Genomic DNA, 22,328 nt, shown 5'->3' with positions numbered 1-22,328 from the left:
AAGAAGCGCCACTTCTGTCATGAAACCTTATTTTACGCTTGAGAACGCCCAATGTGATCCGCTAAGTTACGCCCCCTGTGACGTAATGTTACCGTCGTACGGAGGATCGCAACTTTTAAGGAGGACAACAAGATTGGTAAGGAAATCGGAGGATCCCGGGAGAATAATCCTCAGCTTTAACTACATCCGCTGTCTTCTTCTAAAAACATTTATTTTGGAAGATATATGTAAAATATGTAAACGTCTGGGCAAAGAAAAAAAATTTACGGGGTTTTACAAGAGGAGAGGCCTAGGGGTATGTTTAACATGCACTACTACTACTACAAATCATTTGTATAGCGCTATCAGTCGTACGCAGCGCTTCACAACATGCACGTCGCCTTGACGCCTTCTAGTAGGAAAAGGTAATTTAATTTTTAGTTTTGTTTTGACTCTGTGTTGGCTCTCATCAAGGATGGGGGCCACATCAGTTGTTGTTTTGGGTTGGTTTTTTTTTTTTATTATTTCTTACGTTTCCAACTAAGGTCATAAATGCTTATAATATATACATTAATAGACATTTCTTTTGCTGCCATACTTAACATGATGCATCTTTTATCGTTTTTAACAGTAATACAGTCCCACCAGCCAATTCCTTTCTAGTTCTACCCTGGTTGCTGCCATCTCCCAAAAAGAGTTCATATTTCTTTGCCAGAATTTTTCTTGTCTTGTTCTGATGAAGTGCAGTTAATTTTAATATTAGGTCAATCTGATCTAATCTCTTCACCATCCTACTGATTGAGGGTGTTTGTAATTTCTTCCAGTATCCTTAGAAATCAAACAAAATAAAACATGGAAAAGAAAATAAGATGATACCTTTTTTATTGACATAACTTAATACATTTCTTGATTAGCTTTTGAAGATTGCCCTTCTTCGTCAGATCGGAAATAAGCAAATGTGTTAGCTGACAGTGTATATAAGTGAAAACATTCAAGCATTACTATGACAGTCTGACACTCCTCTACTTCCAGTATCCTGTCACTGCTATGCAGGCTATTATCATCATATAAGTTACAAATTGCACCATCTCGACTTCCTTCCCGGGGACAGTCCGTTTAGCAAGACTACTCCAGTCTGCTTCCCAACCTTAATCTTCAGTACATCTCCCACAGCGCCCATTATCTTATCCCAGTAGGCTTGGACTTCAGATCAAGATCACCAATATGCTTAAAAATCCCCCTTTCTCCATATTACCTCCAGTAAGCATTATTTCACGATCCAAAAATCTTTAGGCTTTTGGGGTATAATACAGCATTTTAAAACAATTTTCCACAGAATTGCATGTTAACCTCTCTTAGAACAGGAAATAAATGTTTTCCATTCCTTTTCCCTAGTAGGTCTTCTCACATCTTCCTCCCATCTCTGGCAGAACTTAGGAGTCAGCACAGGTATAGCTCTCAATGCCATGTAAATGCAGGATATACCCCAGTATCTGTCTTATTTTTTGTGCAGTTTCTATTATACATAACCTTTTATAGGAATGGAAGGAACAGCCCCTTCTTTTCCAATCTGTACTTTTACCACTACTCCCTATACTCCAGAATTGTACCCTTCCGTAGTGTTAGCACCAGACCAGTCCAGGACTTTCTGGGTTATGATGTCCATCAGCCAGCAGGTGGAGATAGTAGAGAATTGTGCTGTACCTCATTAGACATCTGTGCAGCTCAAGCAATTCAGTATTCTATCTGCAGCAGGTGGTGGATGGATGACTGTGCAGCTCAAACTCAATTTTCAGTGTGCTCTTGGACCGGTTGGTAGCTAGTGTCAGTTGAAACGAGGATTGCCTTTATCCTAAGTTGCTGTTAATCCTGGGGTAGCTTCATTGCGTGCCCCCTAGTCCTAGTATTTTTGGAAAGAGTAAACAAGCCACTCAATATTTTATATACCTCTATCATATCTCCCCTCAGCCATCTCTTCTCCAAGCTGAAATGCCCTAGCCGCTTTAGCCTTTCCTCATAGGGAAGTCATCCCATCCCCTTTATCATATTTGTCGCCCTTCTCTGTACCTTTTCTAATTCCACTATATTTTTTGAGATTCAATGACCAGAACTGCACACAGTATTTGAGGTACGGTCATACCATGGAGCGATACAAAGGCATTATAACATTCTCAATTTTGAGCTTCAAGATTAGAGTTTAAAAGAGGAATTGTAGAATATTGCTAAACACAGTTAGAATTTTAAAATAATAATTAAAAACCCTTTTTCACATAGTTTTAAAACTTGAAGTTTCTGCCGCAGCATTAACAGTCTCTAGAAGGCACAGTAGGGCCCAGTTAAGTCTGAGAAAGAAAATAAAAATAGAGGGAATCAAGTATTATTAGCTAGTTTCCATAGTGTACAATCCCTTTTCCCTATTGTTTTTTAAACTGAAAATTTCTCTAGAGGTAGAAACTTAACAGCCAAGAGTATAAAAAGGATAGTAACTAGGCTTGAACTGTTCTAAAAGAAAGTTATTCTCTGTTCTTGTCTGCTGGAGAGGTAGCACTATAGTTGACTTGAATTAGCTGTGAGAAAGTAGAACAGTTGCTAAGGTTACTAAGGGCAATTTGATTACTGGCCCAAGAGACAGGCAGCGCTCCGGAGTTTCAATGCGTGGATGAGACGATGGTGCAGGGAGGAGGGTTTTAGATTTGTTAGGAACTGAGCAACATTCTGGGGAAGGGGGAGCCTATTCCGAAAGGATGGTGTCTACCTTAACAAGGGTGGGACCAGGCTGCTGGCATCAGCATTTAAAAAGGAGATAGAGCAGCTTTTAAACTAGGGACTGGGGGGAAGGCTGACAGTCGCTCAGAAGTGCATGGTTTGGAATAAGGTATCTTGTAAAGATATCACCAAAACAGGGAAGATAGGGTATCTTGATAGTGAGGTTGCAAAAGAGACCATAGTAGATCAGGTGTCCTTAAATAAAAATAAAAATCAGACAGATTGCAAATTAAAACTATCAAGTACTGAGCATGATGTAGATAGGAACAACAAACATAGTTTGAAATGCCTATAGAGGATCGGCTGCGATGGTCAAAAATTTACATCAGGCGTGGGTGCTGTTCAAAAATATCATCCTGGAAGCCCAGGCCAAATATATTCTGTGTATTAAAAAAGGAAGGAGGAAGACCAAACGACAACCAGCATGGTTAAAAAGTGAGGTGAAGGGGCAGTCGGAAACAAAGCCGTAGTGGAGAGATTAACTGAATTCTTTGCTTCAGTCTTGGAAGATTTGGGAGGGATACTGGTGCCAGCTGATGAGTCAGAGAAACTGAATGAAATCTCTATAAACCTGGAGGATGTAATGGGGCAATTTGACAAACTGAAGAGTAGCAAATCTCCTGGACTAGATGGTATTCATTCCAGAGTACTGATAGAATTGAAAAATGAACTGGCGGAACTATTGTTAGTAATATGTAGTTTATCTCTAAAATCGAGTGTGGTACCGGGAGATTGGAGGGTAGCCCACGTAACACCGATATTTAAAAAAGGTTCCAGAGGGGATCCGGGAAATTATAGACCAGTGAGCCTGACGTTGATGTAGGGCAAAATGGTAGAGACTATTGTAAAGATCAAAATTACAGAGCATATTCAAAAGCATGGATTAATGAGACAAAGCCAACATGGATTTAGTGAAGGGAAATCTTGCCTCACCAATCTGAAGGGATGAACAAACGTGGATAAAGGCGAGCTGGTTGATATTGTGTATCTGGATTTTCAAAAGGTGTTTGACAAAGTACCTCATAAGACTCCAGAAGAAATTGAAGAGTCATGGGATGGGAGGTAGTGTCCTAGAGTGGCTGTGTTCAATCAGCTGATTCTAGTTATCAATTAAATTTGGTTGATTAACTAAGAGGGGGCAGTTAGATTTTCACATGAGTGATATAGGTGTTGGATAACTTTATTCTTAAATAAATGAAGTAGTAATTAAAAAATTGTGTTATGTGTTCAGGTTCCCTTTGTCTAATATTACATTTTATTTAAAGATCAGAAAACGATCGGTGTGGCGTATGCAATAATAGGGGAAATCTTTTTCACTTCACTGTAATTCTAAATCTTGATTCTAGCGTAGGACCAAAGGATTGTCTAAGATAGTGTGGCGCTTTACCGCAGATGACACTATATGGCCTGGACTACCAATCGCCCATCCCAATGTCCCAGTGACTCAATAAGGACTTACTGGAGAGGAATGCTTTTTTTGTGTGTGTTTGGGCCAGGGCACGTCTGTATTTGGTACATTGACTCCTAGTGTGCATCTCAATGTACTGCCACGGGTCAAGTGCTACCAAGATGGCATCAGGAGGAACAGTGCCCTGCTGGGCACCATATATAAAAATGTGCTTTTTATGCACAAGCTAAATGTGCCTAAAGTTTTATGTTGACAGCAGCACACAGCACATTTTAAATCCCATGTTAATGAAGCTATTAGCTATTCAGCATAGATGCAGAGAAGTGTGGTAAAGACCAAAAGGTTGAGAGCAATGCTGTGGCTTTAGTATAAGGTCTGAGGAGATGTAAAAGTTTAGCTTATTATGCGGTCAGCTTTAGAAGTTTTTTTATGCCTGCTTCTTCTCTTTACTGAGAGTGTATATGTGTGTGTCTGTGTCTGCCTGTCTCTCTATCTAACTTTGGGTATTTAAATACTCTGTGCCCAAATATAACTGTCGCTAGGGCAGAAGACCCATGTGCATACGTGTCCCATGTGTTCTTCCATGTTAACATGCATTTTCTGACTTCTGCCTGTTTGCATAGGGAGCAAAAGTTTGGTGTTTGTTGTGGGAAGGCATGCACTAAGCATTAGTGCATGGTTCTAATGGAGAAATTATGTCTTGTCTGATAATTTTCTTTCCTTTAGTCCTACCAGACCAGTCCAGACAAGTGAGTGTTGTACCTGCCAACTAGCAGATGGAGACGGAAAAACATAGTAGTTCATGTGATTTGCCACAAGGGTCTCATGCAGCCCTGGAATGTTAAGTATTTCAAATATCCAAACAATGGTGCTCATGTGTATACTGCCGATAGCAGAAAAAAAGAGTTTAGGTGAAATGCCACGCATGGCCACAAGGAACAGCTTAGTCATACCAAGTTATGCAGAAGACCTGTTGTAGAATCCAGATAGTCTTCGCTATCTCAGAGCTACAGAAATTCTTCTCTATCAAAAAATGCAGGCAGTGTACAGCATCTTGAAGTAACTCCAAACATGTCTGCAATTTCCTCTCAGGGCCTCTGAGCCTTAGAAAGGCTATATGTCTAAAATGCAGAGCTACATCAAGGACATGATTGTTAACAAGAATGAGCTAACTCATTCCACTTCTCATGAAAAACTTGGAGGTATGCTATTGAGGCAGGTGAGAAGGCTGGAACCCTTTTTATTTCTTTTCTAAACAAGGTTCCATCTCAAGTTGCCAGATATAGATATTGATAATCAGCCAGTAGCGTGATAATGCAGAATTTAAGGTAGTGAGAATTGCTAAAAACATATGCAGTAATACATGTTACTTGAGACTGGTAATACCAGGTAGGAGCAAGAGACGGGGGAGGGGGGGAACAAGGCCAAGCTAGAACAAACTGGAGAAAAATCCACTAGCCCCTGAAAGATTTCGTAGCGCTTGAGTGAGGAGAAAAAGAAAATGGTGCCAAAAAAGCCAGAAAAAGGATTCAGAAAGCCGAAAAATATGAAGGAAATTCATAGTAAAGAGGCTCCTGCCATCCAACTGTCTGCCAGATTCGAAAGCAGAAAAAACTAACCTTCTAAATAATAGTACCGTGAGAGAAAAAAAAAACTATTCTGATCAGACAGAGAAAGAGATGAGAAAATGAAACTAAAGAGCTGATGGTAAAAGCAAAAATTATATTCCTCTACCATTTAATAAATATAGAAAGCAGAAGAAGAAGCTACATATGACAAAAAAAGCAGTATTGTTTCAGACAAAAAGGCAGTATTATGCAGATGCGTAGAGTAGGGGCTGGCAGAGGGACTGGACACCACAGTGTCACCCCAGCTCCAAGAAATCCTAAATTCCATTAAAAGGACCATTATCCTGCCTGCAACACAACTCCCTGCTCTTCTAACACCTAGTCATAGGTTAGGAGCTGAGAAGCACCAACTAGGAGCTGCATGGTCCATCCACCAGCTGCATGGAGATGGAAAATACTGAATGTTCTGTGGCTGCATGAGCCAATTTATGGGGTGCGTCACAGGGAACTACTTTGTTTTTCTGTCTTAATCCACTGGCCAGCAGACACAACACCCACTTGTCTGGACTGGTCTGGTATGGATGCTAAGGAAGTAAAGTTAGTGCATTGGCCCCCAAGTAAGTATTATTGCGCCAAGGGAGCAGAGCACTACAGCACTAGAGATTCTTTGAGGACCTCTCTGACCTGAGGGGGCCGTGAACCATATCCTCAGATTTGGGGGGGGGGGGGGATAACTTTTGTTTTGGTGGTGAGCCAATCAATCCCTCTTCACTAAATGAGGAGTGGATCAAACTGACGAGAAAGGGGCAACACATTTCCACCCAGTACAATAAATGGTGGCATGTTTCCATGGTGTGCTAATTGAAAAATTGGTAAATACTATGTTAGTTTATCATGGTAATTTGCATGCATTAATTTACAGCATTGGAAGTTAAAGCTTTTTGGGGTGCTGAAGCTCAGTGTATGGTTTTAATGCACAAGCTTACTATATCTGCCCCTAAGTGGAGATCTGAAGCTGAAGATAATAGCTGGGGGTTTTTTTGCCATTTTTTATATGAAGGTTAGCCCAAAAGGTGAATTTTTAGTGTTTTGATCCTGTACTTTATTATATCAACTTGCATTTTGAATTGTCTGCCAGGACTTGTGGAGTTTCGTGCATCTCCTCTTTGCACTTACCAATGAGCAAAAGTGGGGAGAGCACTAGATCATTTTGTTTATAATTTTCTAACAGGAAGGAGTCTTCCTAACTTCATGTAACCTAAAAGGCAGGTCTAAATTAAACAGAAGTGGTGGTAGTCAGGGGTTGAATACATATATGTTCAGTGCCACTGGACAGAAAGAAGCAATGCAAGCATGTACCAATGCCAAGATTTATTAAAAACAAACCAGTAAAACCTGACATGGCTATGCTTCAGTATATGTCGTCATTAAGGTAGAAATTATTCAGTGTCAGATGAGACACTGATTACATTTTACCTGGGGTTTGCCGGTTTCTTTTTATGTACCAATGCCAAGATTTATTAAAAACAAACCAGTAAAATCTGACATGGCTGTGTTTCAGTATATGTCGTCATTAAAGGTGGAAATTATTCAGTGTCAGATGAGACACTGATTACATTTTACCTGGGGTTTACCAGTTTCTTTTTAATAATTTGTGGCATTGGTGTATGGTTGTACTGACTTTCTTTTCTTGGATTTTTTTGTACTATTTGATCTCTCCATTTTGTAACACACATTCAGTGCTACTGACTATATAAAAGTCACACTGCCACTGAAAATTTGCTTCTTACTCCAAGAAGATATTTATAAGGCAAAGCATTTGAACACTGTATTTTCTGAAACTCATTTACAGGTCAGTCATCTGAGCAATGGAGGATGATGGCAAAAACAAGAGTGAAACAGTATCTGAGGTGCTTCAGCTCAATGTAGGAGGCTGCATGTACACTGCAAGGCGTGACTCCCTCTGTCGCTTTAAGGATTCAATGCTAGCATCAATGTTTAGTGGACGCTTTCCTCTGCAAAGGGATGAATCTGGTAAAACAAAGACACACACACCTTTTGTTTTCTTCTGTCGTGTTGAAATAACTTTTTTTGCCCACTGTTTTGTTATTCCTATAATATATATGTCATATAATTTTATAGTTAGACATTTGACATCGTAGAACCAAATCATTCGGTGTCTTTCTATGAAAGACATATGTACTGAGATGGAGATATTTTTAGGTTACCAGAAATTCAATGTAAAAATAAGAAGAGACAGACAGTTAAGCCAAAAATTATTCTATAAACAAGATACTTCGGCAGGTTGGTTGATTTGATATACTTGTTTCCCATCCACAGTCCTGCTGTTGACTTGCTCATGACGTTATTCTAATTTTCAACAGATTATCAGAAGGTCAAGTGGGAAATTGAGTAATTAAGTCCAGACCTAATCTGAGCTCAAGGTGTGTTCAAATTCAGGTAGAATTGGCAAGTCCCTCCAGAGGACTTCCAACCTAAGGGCAAGATTTACAAATGAGCCCTTCAGAGCAAAAGCAGGCCATGTCCATTTTTTTTTGCATTATTTCAGCTATACACTGATTCATAACCTCTGTGACCTAAAGACTTAGAAGACAAAATGAGCAGGTCTGTACCTAACCATTGATCTGTTGGCGAGTACAATTTAAGATAATGACGTTAAATCAGTGGGCTTTAAATAATGATGCTGTACCCACAGAGTTTTGCGATCTGCGAATAAATACATTTTAGATATTCCTTATTTTCATCAGGTTTGATTAGATGAATATCTGGGGTGCAGGGCCAAGCCTATGTAATGCTTTACCTTTTAGCTTTAGCTTTTTGTTCTCTTCCACAGATGGAGATTTTCAGGAAACAGCTTAAAGCTTATTTATTTAATAACTCCTCCTTACAGCAGGACTTTAAACAGCATTGCACAGATTAAATTTGTTTAGAGACCTTCATTTTTGTATAGACAGCGTAAATATTTTGTTAACTTGCTCTCAAGTGGTTCCTATTGTGCCATTGCATCCATACTCAATTATGGTGTCAGACAAATCCCTGGCATCTTGTTTGCGTTTTAATGCGGCGGCTGCAGAACTTGATGGCTTCTTTCTGATATTGAGCAAAGAGGTCCCTAACGTAGGATTACAAAACAAGGACCCTCATTAGACTGTAGGCAGAACTAGCTACAGTATAGTGCCTTATATATACTGTGAGGGAGAGGGCAACAGTGTATAATGGTAGCTCTACTTGTATGAAAAAAGTACCCTCCCCATGCATTATACAAATCTGAGTTCTTGTGCTCCAAGAACTGACCAGCAAAGGAACAAGCCAATTTATTTTTAAAATAGTCTGTTTATTTACTCGCAAGTGAAACTAACAAAAATGAAAACACGAGTAACATCAAATTATATACAATTATAAGTGAATGCAAGATAGCTCAGGAAAATGAAAGACAAATGTGCTCAGAGCAATCGCACATTACACCCTAGGTCAGGCCTCCTATCATTACCCTTTAGTAATAGAGCAGGTATACTACCTGGATGTAGATGAGGTCAGCAGATAGCTGGATGCAGAAGATCCCAGTGGTTTTGTAAAAGACCCCCTTAGTATGTCTTATACTGTCCTTTGGTTAGGAGGGTATGTATGTGCGCACACATAATTGTAACAGTAGATTGGTTTTCATCATTCTTAAAGTTCCATGGATGAAATCAAATTTGGAATGTATACATATGAATTTGGATTTTAAATTTTCACTTGACGTTGATCTGAAATGGAACCTTAAGGTTTAATGATGAGTCATGACCTAACTCACTTGCTAGAAAGATCATGAAAGAAAATGCACCAGGCAAAAGGAAATTATGGCCATAGACAAAAAAAAATGAATATTGAACCATGGTTTTTCTTTGTTATAGCGTAAACAAAACCAGTGACTACATACAAAATGATAGGAAAGAGGGTGGGAAAAGAACATAAGGAGCTAGCCATATGATGCAATGTTGAAAGAAAATAAACAATTTGAGAGAGTGAAAAATGAACAAAAAAATCTACCTGCACTTTTTATGATGCAATTACCAATGAAAATGTGGTGCACTGCTGAAAGGAGTTATGCAAAAATGATGAAAATTTGTACTGAAAAGATGCACTCTTATCTGCAATGGATTGGAAAAATTGAAGACTTGGAAACTTTGTAATGATTTTCATTATTTAGACTTACGTGCTAAATACAAGTGTACCCAACCAGTTTGTTTAAAGAACTTATATGTAGTGTTGTCTGTACTCCTCACTTTTCTTCATTCCTTTTTTCTGATGTAGGTGCATGCCTTATTGAGCGGAATGGGGCCCTTTTCAAATACTTGCTAGACTACCTTCATGGTGAAGTATGCATACCCAGTGATGAGCCAACGCGACTAGCCCTACAAGAAGAGGCTGATTATTTTGGAATCCCATACCCTTACAGCCTTATTGACCATTTGGCCAATGAAATGGAGACATACTCTTTAAGGTCAAATATAGAACTTAAAAAGGTCTTGCCTGTTTTGTTTTCTTTTTAAAGTATTTTTTTTTTAATTTGGCATATTTGGGTCGATATTCAAATCAATTTAACCAGCCAGAAATAGCACCTGCCTGTGTAAATCATCTGTTTGAGGCTAACCACTAATTTTCAGTGGCACTTAGCCTGTTAATGTTGCTAAAAATAACCGGTTAGCCCCAAACTGAAAACTGGCTATTTTGGGGGTATTCTGGGTGTGGAGACAGCACTTGGCCGGTTAAGTGCCAATATTCAGCACTTAACTGGCCATGTTAACTGCATAAATACTGTAAGACCACAGAAGTCAGTCCTATCTTTATGTAAGTAACCCTTAGTGGGTTAAGTGCTGAATATTGCACTTAACTAGCTATGCATTAGCCACCTCCTGAAACCTGGAAATTCAATGCTTGTGCCTGAACATGGACTGGCATTGAATTTCCAGGTTTTAATGCTGACAGCAGTCAACAAATGCTGATTACCACCGACTGAGGACCTGTTATATTTATATACCACACCTCCGAAACGCCCATAGCAGTGAATAGTAAATAAGACATACAAATATAAATCAAAACAAGATGATTAACAGTAGTACATCCAGTGTGAAACTGTAAAATTAGCAATAATAAAACTATGAAGCTACACTAAAAAGAAAATAAATAAAGCAGGAACACACTGAGAAAAATAAGAATAAATTCAGATCAGAATAATAAAATCACTATTTCCAAAACGGCTCAGAGTGGATACAAAATAGAATACTTACAAAATTGATGAGTGATTTAGGCAGAAACCAGGGCATCATAAACCTGACAGAGAGCTCTCAGTAAAGTTGTCTTATGTTTTGGTTTCTGTAATTTTATTGTTACCTGCCTAGTTAATAGGCAGGCTATAAATGGAAAATAAATCAATAAAACTAAATAAAATGAATATCGTGCTCTCTGTTCACTGAAATAAAAGCAATACACTGATTATTTAATTCTGCTTATTTTACTTGAACTATTAAACTGAGATTAGGCAGAATTGATGTTCAGCTAAGAATTTCATAAAGAAGAGCATTTGATAAAACCAGGCTTTTCAGTCCTTTTTTTCTAAACTGTCAGTAATCATCTAGGCGTTGGATGTTTTAAGCAGCGCATTCCACAGTTTAGGTGCAAACTCTTAAAAGGTGCTCCCAGTACCTTTTATTAAATTCTGATTGTAGGTATTCGTTGCATAATTGCATTGTACAAGCTGGCTTTTGCCAAGAGGGTACTTTCAGTTAAATGAACTGGAGCAAGATTTCTTAAGGCTCTAAAAATGAGTACTTTGAAACTGAATATGGAACCAAGGCTACCATTGCAGTACAGGAGCATTTTGATCCCTGTGATGATCTTGATAGCACTTCCTAGTTTGCCTAGTGTAAAACAGTAGAAATTAATGTTTGGATTTTTTAATTGTTTTCTTTGTAAAAACAGAGGGCTGATTTTCAGATCAAAATATATATAGATATATATTTGCTGTCAAGTGGTAAACACATAACTCACCTGTCCATGCTCTTTTTTTTTTTTTTAATAGGGTTGATAGTCAGCCGCCAGTGTTATACTCGGAAATTCAGTGCCAGGCTATATCCAAGCTCCTGCTTTGAATTTTCAGGTTTATGGAGCCAGTGAAACCATAGCTGGTTAAGTGTGATATTTGGCACTTAACTGGCTATGGCGAACCGTATACAGATAAGACTGACTTTTATGCGGTTACCTTGGCCAGTATCAGCACTTAACCAGCCAAGTGCTGACTCTACCTCTGAAATAGCTGGTTTTGAGTTGGGCACTAACTGGACGTTTTCAGCAACACTAACTAGTTAAATGCGGCTGAATATGACTGGTTAGCTCTGATCAAGCAATTTAACCAGCCAGGAGCCATTTCTGGCCAGTTGAATCGCTTTGCATATCGATGTCTATATGGATAAAGTCTGGCCATTGTTGAACTGACTAAATGGACAAATTTTATCTATATCAAAAAGGGCTGGATTAGGGGAAGTGCAAAGGCGGTGCAGGAAATCTGTTTAGCTGTGATGTTCAGCCACTAAACGGATAAGTTATCCATTTAGGCCTGCCGAAGAGCAATTAGACAGTCTCTAGAGTGGTACTAATTAGATAGGACTACTGGATATACATGTAAATTATATCAAGAGCTTAATAAACATAAATATTAAATTAAGTATCTGCATGCTTTGGGTACAGGTGTTTAAGGGGGTCCTGTGAGATGAGCTCAGGATTGGGGGATTAGGATTGACAAATGTTTGTCTTTTTTTAGGAGTCAGAAGATTTTGCACTAATGTCCAGGAAGCACAGTGATGACTAACATGTCTAGATATTTGTCTGAGTTTTAAAACTTTTATCTGCAGTTCTCTAATGTATCTGCTGTGTAAATGAGCTTGCCCTGCCTCTTCCAATGTAACTTTCAGCAGAGTCTGTGTAGGTAGGATTCAGTCAATGGCAAGACACTGGGGGCAGAGTACCAGAAAGCAGCCCTTCTCTCAGGGAGGAAGGAGAAGAGCTGAGGGAAGTTCTTGTGTTCTACAAGTAAAGTTTCTGCATGCGGTGGGGAACAGAAGTGAAGCCCACAAAAAATACACCAATACGTTTCTATAGGAAAAGCAGTTAGAACAGCTATAGCATACATACATACACTGACTCACATAGTGATTAAGGAATTGCACTTTTCAAAATTGACTTCCCCTCTCATCTTTTCTCACCTTTTCACAGCCAGCCGGTATAGATATAGATGCATGTGCATTTACACACCTCAACACACATACAAATATGCATATACAGACACACATACCTGCCCATACACAAGAGATAAACATACAAAACGTATACATACATGCAGAGAAGTTGGATAGAATTCCATGAACTATGAGTGCTTTCCCAGCTTGTTTTGTCATTGGTTTCTGCAGCCAACTGGTACCAGTATAAATGTTTTCCACCCACTCTGTCCTGTAATTTGATAGATCTTTTATTATATTGGCCATACAGATTAATAGAATCAGGTTTGCTAAAAGAAAAGCAATGTATACCATAGTTTTTGTGCTATGTTAGTCCACTTAGGTATGTAGAAATAAAAGGTAGTTATTTTAAAAAGGTACTACTTGCAACTTGTTCATTGATCCTTGCAATGTAGTAGAGAGAAAAATATAAAGAAATTTGGTCTTCAGGATCGTGCTTTGTGGGCCAGTTGGGACTGGGGTCCCTTTACCATTTTTCTTCAGTGTCACCCACAGGCTGGAGGAGCCCTGGTATATGGCCTTCGTCCAAGGACTTTTGCAATGGTTGGACTAAAACTAGGTTGGGAAGAAATATAAAATAATGGAAAACCCAGGTAGTTATGCATGAAGTCTCATGGAGTTTGTAGCCCATTAGAGCCTAGTTCTGAATTAAATAGAGAGAAGCCCAAATTTGCCGAACGGGTCTGCTGGGTGAAAAAAGAAAATCTGTAGAGTGCGTTAAATGATTTTATTGTAATTGTAAAATCTGTAGAGTGTGTTAAATGATTTTATTGTAATTGTAAAATCTGGAAGAGTTCCATATGTCACATGCAGCTTCTTTTATATTTTGGTTTCTTAGGTTTTGTTGGACTTCTGTGATTCCTACAATTTAGTGTGCACCAAGCCTACTGTTTGGGTCCTACACTATCTCAGCACAAGTGGCGCAAGCTGTGAGAGTAAAATTATCGGTGTGTATGCCACTAAAGTCGATGGCATCGAGGCTATTAGTAAACAGTTGGGAGGAAAAATTCATAGTAAAAGTATTTACAAAAGGTGAGCCATTTTACTAATAAATGTCATGCCATAGTAGGAGAAAACCATACATCAGCAGTATGTAACCTTCCTTTATTCTTTCAGGAACCATGGTAGCCCATAACATGCCAAGTATAAAATTAATGGCGCACAATACTTGCTTGTTAATGGGGTACTTGTAGTAAGCTGCTATAAAAAGTGGTCTTAGTGTGCTTTTACATGGGTTTTTACCACAGCTGGAAAATGGACGATTTCCCATTTTCCTAATTAATGGCCGGGTGCTAATGTTGCAGATTCCTGGCCCTATACGGCTTCAGCTATGCTGGGACAAATTCCTTTTTATTGGTGAACCTAAGCTTTCCAGTTGGTTCTTTATTATTAGAAACCACATATCCAAAGACCTCTGAGGTAGGCGCTGTGCACTGAAACATGGCCCTTGTTGGGTCGACGACATGGGAGATGAATGTATCATTTTGATCCTTGTTGTGGAATTAAAGGACTTGTGCTGATTTTGGAGGCTCTTAGTGCTTTTTTTGGTTTCTGGACTGTGCTTTGAGCCCTCTCTGCTGTTTTGTTGAGATGGGAGTTTGAGACATCCAGGTCATGTGTTCAATTCTGGAGGTATTTTACAAAAGTCTGTGCTGGTGTGCATGTGTACTGTATTTGCAGGCACATACAGCGAAAGCAAACATTTTACAAATGTACATATGCACAAAACGTAGCAGCATCTCGGCATTTTCCACGTGGTAAGTGCCAATAGTTATATGTGGAAATGAAAATTTTGCATTTTCCACGTGGTAAGTGCCAATAGCTATATGTGGAAATGGAAATTTTGCAGTTTACACGTGTAGCCGGTCCCATTTTACAAACTTGCACGTTTAACTTCTGTCAATTAAGCAGTGAGGCTGCGATTTCTGTGTTTCTTTGCCTCAAAAAAAATAAAAAAAAGTAAAATGAGGAATTTAATGTCTCGTGTAAAGTCCTGGGTAAAACAAACATTTTTTTAAAAATCTGTGTGTGCCTCTGAGCTGGAAAACCTGACGGGGGAATTTTTTAAAGGCCTATATTCCCTATGTGAAGATGGGAGAGGCATATTTAAATTTTTGCCCACCCAAACTTCATGCAAGCCACACTGCCTTGTGTTCTGGTGATAGGTGGTGGAACAACCACACTAGGTGGAGGAACACCAATCCCTATGATTGTAGCACAACAAATCAAGGAGTAGGTTTAAAAGTAGGCACTTCCAAAAACCACTAGGGCAACATATCTGTCCAATGAAGTGATGTTTATTGAAGGTACAAAAAGACTTGACACAGCAGCTGTGTTTCAATGCTCTGCACACCTGCCTCAGGAGTCTACAAATTACATATAAATAAATATAAATTACATGTAAAAATACTAATGAGTGCCTAAAGCCATTAAAGAATTGTATAAAAATATACTCTAAAACATAAAAAGAACATAATGAACAAACCGCCAAATGTTAAAATGAACCATACTGTACTGGGAAAAATCATATGACTAGCTGGACAATGTATCATACATGAATTTAAAATGTAATTATGAAGACAATATATAGCTTGAGCTCTATTATAGTTGACTAGCTGTTTTGCCAAACGACTAACACATGTACAGTGGTGGAAATAAGTATTTGATCCCTTGCTGATTTTGTAAGTTTGCCCACTGACAAAGACATGAGCAGCCCATAATTGAAGGGTAGGTTATTGGTAACAGTGAGAGATAGCACATCACAAATTAAATCCGGAAAATCACATTGTGGAAAGTATATGAATTTATTTGCATTCTGCAGAGGGAAATAAGTATTTAATCCCTCTGGCAAACAAGACCTAATACTTGGTGGCAAAACCCTTGTTGGCAAGCACAGCGGTCAGACGTCTTCTGTAGTTGATGATGAGGTTTGCACACATGTCAGGAGGAATTTTGGTCCACTCCTCTTTGCAGATCATCTCTAAATCATTAAGAGTTCTGGCTGTCGCTTGGCAACTCGCAGCTTCAGCTCCCTCCATAAGTTTTCAATGGGATTAAGGTCTGGTGACTGGCTAGGCCACTCCATGACCCTAATGTGCTTCTTCCTGAGCCACTCCTTTGTTGCCTTGGCTGTATGTTTTGGGTCATTGTCGTGCTGGAAGACCCAGCCACGACCCATTTTTAAGGCCCTGGCGGAGGGAAGGAGGTTGTCACTCAGAATTGTACGGTACATGGCCCCATCCATTCTCCCATTGATGCGGTGAAGTAGTCCTGTGCCCTTAGCAGAGAAACACCCCCAAACATAACATTTCCACCTCCATGCTTGACAGTGGGGACGGTGTTCTTTGGGTCATAGGCAGCATTTCTCTTCCTCCAAACACGGCGAGTTGAGTTCATGCCAAAGAGCTCAATTTTTGTCTCATCTGACCACAGCACCTTCTCCCAATCACTCTCGGCATCATCCAGGTGTTCACTGGCAAACTTCAGATGGGCCGTCACATGTGCCTTCTGGAGCAGGGGACCTTGCGGGCACTGCAGGATTGCAATCCGTTATGTCGTAATGTGTTACCAATGGTTTTCGTGGTGACAGTGGTCCCAGCTGCCTTGAGATCATTGACAAGTTCCCCCCTTGTAGTTGTAGGCTGATTTCTAACCTTCCTCATGATCAAGGATACCCCACGAGGTGAGATTTTGCGTGGAGCCCCAGATCTTTGTCGATTGACAGTCATTTTGTACTTCTTCCATTTTCTTACTATGGCACCAACAGTTGTCTCCTTCTCGCCCAGCGTCTTACTGATGGTTTTGTAGCCCATTCCAGCCTTGTGCAGGTGTATGATCTTGTCCCTGACATCCTTAGACAGCTCCTTGCTCTTGGCCATTTTGTAGAGGTTAGAGTCTGACTGATTCACTGAGTCTGTGGACAGGTGTCTTTCATACAGGTGACCATTGCCGACAGCTGTCTGTCATGCAGGTAACGAGTTGATTTGGAGCATCTACCTGGTCTGTAGGGGCCAGATCTCTTACTGGTTGGTGGGGGATCAAATACTTATTTCCCTCTGCAGAATGCAAATAAATTCATATACTTTCCACAATGTGATTTCCGGATTTAATTTGTGATGTGCTATCTCTCACTGTTACCAATAACCTACCCTTCAATTATGGGCTGCTCATGTCTTTGTCAGTGGGCAAACTTACAAAATCAGCAAGGGATCAAATACTTATTTCCACCACTGTATATGACCATCAGTGTAGAGTACATTTAAAAGGTAATTATACACGCAATCATATATCAGAACTCATAAGAAATGAGATGCAAAGGAATACTGAAATCTAAAAAAAACAAGAAGAATGACATTCTAAGGGATACAATGGACCTTTGTGTCTAAGGAAAACATGTTATATGACTTGAGTATAAGCACTGTTATAAATGAACAGCTATTCTGCTGTACAACATAAACACTGTTGTGTACTTCAAAAGTTGGTATGTAAAGCATACGTGCATAGTAAAAGCTAACCTGGAAATTAAAGATATGGAGATCTAATTCTGCACAAAATAGGTGCTTGAAATTTCCAAGGTATACTGCATAGAAAAAAATGTGTTAAGGAGATGAGCACACAAAACACTGAGAAGATGGTCAAACAGACAGTATTTCAGTGCGCAATTCCTGTCACTGTTATGCAGTTTTCTTCCTGGTAGCTTCCCCAATTAGGTTTTGCTGGTCAGTTTCCCCCTCCCACCCCTTTTTTTTATCGGCTTGATCCAGTCCTCATTAGGCCTTGAGTGCTCATCTAGTTTTTCCAATATTGAGTCATTTGATTTTTGTTGCAGCTGTTTTTCCCAAAACAAGACCCCCAACTGCTTTAAAAGGTGTTTTTAGTTCAATGAGACCATATCCACTATGGATAATCATAGTTTGGTATCTGTGACCCCCACTATGATCCCTCTCATAGTATTCTGCATTCCCAGATGTCAGAGAGGGATGTGTAACTCCTAAGATGCCTGCCTTTCTTTCTGTGGAGTAGAGTTTGCCCAACTCTGTAAAACAGCAAGGTAAGGTTATCAGGAGTACATACAGCAATCCAGCAATAAATTCTACTTTCAAGCACATCAACAGGGAGTGGTGAAGAAGGAGGTGAAACCAGCCCTAGGACTATTCTGTGCAAAGATTGTGGTTGGAGGTCGTGAGACTGGTTTTGCAGGAATAAGTAAAGCCAGATGTTGTTTTTAGATAAGGGGGACATCAGCAGGCATCAGCAGAGATATGAGAATGGTCACGTACACATAGTTAGGGTATAAAAGGAATGGTTTATTACTTCAGAAACAGGAATCTTGCCAGCACTGAGAAGTGTTTTGCTTCCCGACTGGTATAGTTCCTCACACAGGATGATACTCTTTTGGTATGTACTACTTATAAATTGTAATTGACAAGTTTGCAATTAGATGTCTATTTTCATATTTGTAATAAATAAGTTTCAATGATACATTTAAGATTAGTTAATGTTGTATCTCTTCCTGTGTTCTTTAGTCCAAATTATTTTATCCAGGGAGATAAGCACTCTGAAAGTTTAGCCTTGCATCTTGCAGCCTGTCTGAGAAGGAGTCATAGAGGGGCATAATCGAACGTCGCCGGCGATCTATTTTGGCATCGGCGCAACAGCTGGCTGGAACCGTATTTTCGAAAAAGATGGCCGGCCACCTTTTTTTTTCGATAATACAGTTTAGCCCGGCCAAATGCCAGAGTTCGCCGGGTTTGAGATGGCCGTTTTTGTTTTTCAGCGATAATGGAAAAAAATGCCGGCCATCTCAAACCTGGCGAAATCCAAGGCATTTGGTCATGGGAGGAGCCAGCATTTGTAGTGCACTGGTCCCCCTGACATGCCAGGACAGCAACCGGGCACCGTAGGGGGCACTTCTAAAAATGTTTAAAAATACACAAATAGCTCCCAGGTGCATAGCTCCCTTACCTTGTGTGCTGAGCCCCCCAAATCCCCCCCCAAACTCACTCCCCACAATTCTACACCATTACCATAGCCCTTATGGGTGAAGGGGGGCATCTGCATGTGGGTACAGTGGGTTTTGGGGGGGTTTGGAGGGCTCAACACTTAGCACCACATGTGTAACAGGTGGGGGGGGGGGGGGGGGTGGACCTGGGTCTGCCTGCCTGAAGTGCACTGCACCCATTAAAAACTGCTCCAGGGACTTGCATACTGCTGTCAGGGAGCTGGGTATGACATTTGAGGCTACCATACAGGCTGGCTAAAAAGGTTTTTATTTTTATTTTTTTAGTGTGGGAGGGGGTTGGTGGCCACTGGGGGAGTATGGGGAAGTCATCCCCCATTCCCTCTGGTGGTCATCTGGTCAATTGGGCACCTTTTTGAGGCTTGGTCGTGAAAATTAAAGGACCAAGTAAACCCGGCGAAATACTGATGAACGCTGCTTTTTTGTTTTCCATTATCCGCAAAAGCCAGCCATCTGGTAGCCACGCCCATGTCCCACCTTCGCTTTGCCGCCGACACGCCCCCTTGAACTTTCGCGGGCATGGCGATAGTGTCAAAAACGCTGCTTTCAATTTATACCGATTTCGCCGCTTTTGCGAGATCTCCAGCCATCTTATGTCGGAAGTTAGCCGGCGATCACTTTCGAAAATAAGCCTGGTAGGTACTTGCAGCCTGTCTGATAAGGAGTTACAGGTATAAGGCTATGATAGAGAAAAGCAAAGTGAAAAGCTTTTCAGCACAGATAAGACTGAGTCATTGATGTCTGCATCAGAAGCATCAGTCTCGGTGGGTCCCAGAGCTGTGTTGTTCACTAGGGATATATTGTCATCAAATGTGTCTCATTCACCCTTGACATGGAGTATTGATAGAGGCCACCAGGAGCAGTCATTGTCCAATTCCAGAAGAATGATTTGTCCTTGACTTCATCAGTGTTGAAGGAGTGTGATGCTGGTCTTAAAGTGGACGTTGACACCTTGTCATTGCCCTTCATCAAAGCATGTTGCTGAGCACAGAGGCACTGAGGTCACCGATGTCCTCCAAGCACCTTTGACATGAGGACCACTTATCCTCTGTCATCAGAGGAGGGGCCACAGCCTCCATGGACCTGAGGCCCCAGTTTCAATTCATCTCAAGTGACTGGAAGACGTGGCCACTCCTGCTATGAGGATGAAACACTTCTTTGCCTGATATGATGCTGCAGCTTCATTATCATTAAACTCGAAGTCATAGGTGGATCATCTGATCCTTGAGACCAAAGCTTCTGTGATTCCTACAGTTTTTAATGTGCTCCAAACCTACTGTTTGGGTCCTACACTATCTCAACACAAATGGCGCAAGTGACACCAATTGCCTGCAGGAGACACCTTGACACCGAAGCTTTGAAGGAGCTCGAAGTTGATATTGGCTACACCGGTCTCAATTTCCAATGAATCAGGGAGGAAAGCTTTGCCAACCCATCATGAATCCAGTGTCTCAACAACCCCTATCCAAGGCCTGACTTTATGGTCAGTTATGCAAGACAGGCAGAGACTCGGACATCTCCTCTGCAGTATTTTTATGAGTTTAAGAACATTCCTGGAACTTAAAGCCAGAGGTCTTCTCAGAGGAAATATCCCTAGGTCTCCCTTCATATTTGTTCCCACTTGAAGAGCTCTTGTTCATTGATTTTGTGAGGGAGATGGCACATGCCGTCCCATAGAGGAGGAGCCCTGGTCAGAAGCTGTACGTATTCACAGATACTTTAGCTGTCAGAACACTACTAAATAGCAATTATTCTGGACTTGTGTCTAGGGGAGGGTACCTCTTTAGCCAATGACTAACTAGATGTTGTTATAAAGAGGAACAATACCACAGATGGAATATATATATTATTTATTAAAGAAATCTCTCTGTATAAAAGGCAACACCAACGTTCTATGAAGCCTCCAGCCGGAAGTGTGAAGGGGGAGAGATATCCGGTTTCCCCATGAGTGTCTTCCCCGCCCTCTCTGTAACACAAAACAGTCAGTGAAGGAAAACACAGCAAAGCAGTGAAGGACTCGGAGGGGGGGAGGGGAGAGAGGGCGGAGGGCAGGGACACACACACTCCCACATGCACACAGAAGAAAACCTTGCTAGCACCCGTTTCATTTGCATCAGAAACGGGGCTTTTTTACTAGTATATATATAATCTGAAGCAAAATGCCAAGCAAAATACAGAATAGCTTGCTATAAAAATAGATTGTCACCCAAAATATAGATAATGGAACATGATTATCCTAATGGACTAACTAAATGAGTGTTTACACCACCAATCATAATACTGATAACCTAATGATTAGCATTGGAAGTTACACCACACGTCTTAAGCAAAATACCGTTAGCAGCTAAATTCATACACCATAAGTCAGGACATAACCCGTCACAGACAAAGCAAAGAACTAATTATCCCCACGACCATAGGAAGTAAATCCTGTTATCTCACCCTGCAGTCTGTGGCAGACTTCCAGCGGTAAAAAAGTGGATTCCTCCTCTTAGACTCCAGCTGACGCAGCAATGAGTCTCAGTCCAGGAATGAAGTCCGAGATCTGTCTTCTGGACACAGATCACACAGTCATAAGTAAGGCCGTATACTGTAGCTGAGCGTACCTTGTGAATTCGTTACAAGGTATGCAGTTCACTGTTTTTTAGGAAAATCAGTCTCTAGCTCATTCAGAGCCTTCTATCCACCTGCCAGTCTTCCGGTCATCTCCCTTCTTCTCCTTTTCTCTTCAGGCCAAACTTTTGGTATCTAAGGGTCGGATGATACCTGTGGACCAATCACAGATGGTGTAATCATGTTCAGCCAGCTTCTTGGTCAAGAAGCGAGCCTTTGTTCTTGTATCGACAGCAAGCAAACCTCTCTGTCTGCTCACATACTCCTGGAGCCATGTGTGACACTCTCCTCCAATCTTCCCAGGAGATAGCAGGCTTGTTTGCAACACAAAATATGTCCTTGGATGACGTCATCTTGCTATGCTCAGCAGTAATGTTCCTTTGACAAAGCTGGTTACTGGTGCATATAGGCCACAAGCTGTAATCCATATTGTTATAACAGAATAGCTGTTTAGGCCAAGACCAGCAAAGGTGAGATCTCAGGTAAATACTCCTACAAAGCCATGGATATCTTCCAATTCCACAACCCACCCAAGGAGGCTGTGACACAGAATACTGAAAGAGGTTTAGGTGAGAATGTAGGAGATCACCCCCCCCACCACCACCACCACCCCCATTTTTCCTATTAACAAAAAGCAGCTTCCTTACTATTCTATGTTGATTGAATCCACTCTTAATAGC

General features: G+C 40.6%; 1 protein-coding gene across 1 annotated transcript in view; it reads left to right on the top strand.

The window, feature by feature from the left end:
- Positions 1 to 329: 329 nt before the first annotated feature.
- Positions 330 to 22,328, top strand: part of LOC115475098 (BTB/POZ domain-containing protein KCTD18-like) — a 52,311-nt gene continuing 30,312 nt past the window's right edge. Inside the window, exons 1-4 of the mRNA XM_030210838.1 lie at positions 330 to 404; positions 7,574 to 7,755; positions 10,036 to 10,247; positions 13,855 to 14,048. Coding sequence (XP_030066698.1) covers positions 7,590 to 7,755; positions 10,036 to 10,247; positions 13,855 to 14,048 — 572 coding nt within the window. The 5' untranslated portion in view covers positions 330 to 404; positions 7,574 to 7,589. The remainder of the gene's footprint in view (positions 405 to 7,573; positions 7,756 to 10,035; positions 10,248 to 13,854; positions 14,049 to 22,328) is intronic.

This window comes from Microcaecilia unicolor, chromosome 7 (assembly GCF_901765095.1).
Source record: "Microcaecilia unicolor chromosome 7, aMicUni1.1, whole genome shotgun sequence".
NCBI classification, from domain to species: Eukaryota; Metazoa; Chordata; class Amphibia; order Gymnophiona; family Siphonopidae; genus Microcaecilia; species Microcaecilia unicolor.
Note: the sequence above shows the minus strand (reverse complement) of the source record. Positions and strands in the feature narration are given on the sequence as shown.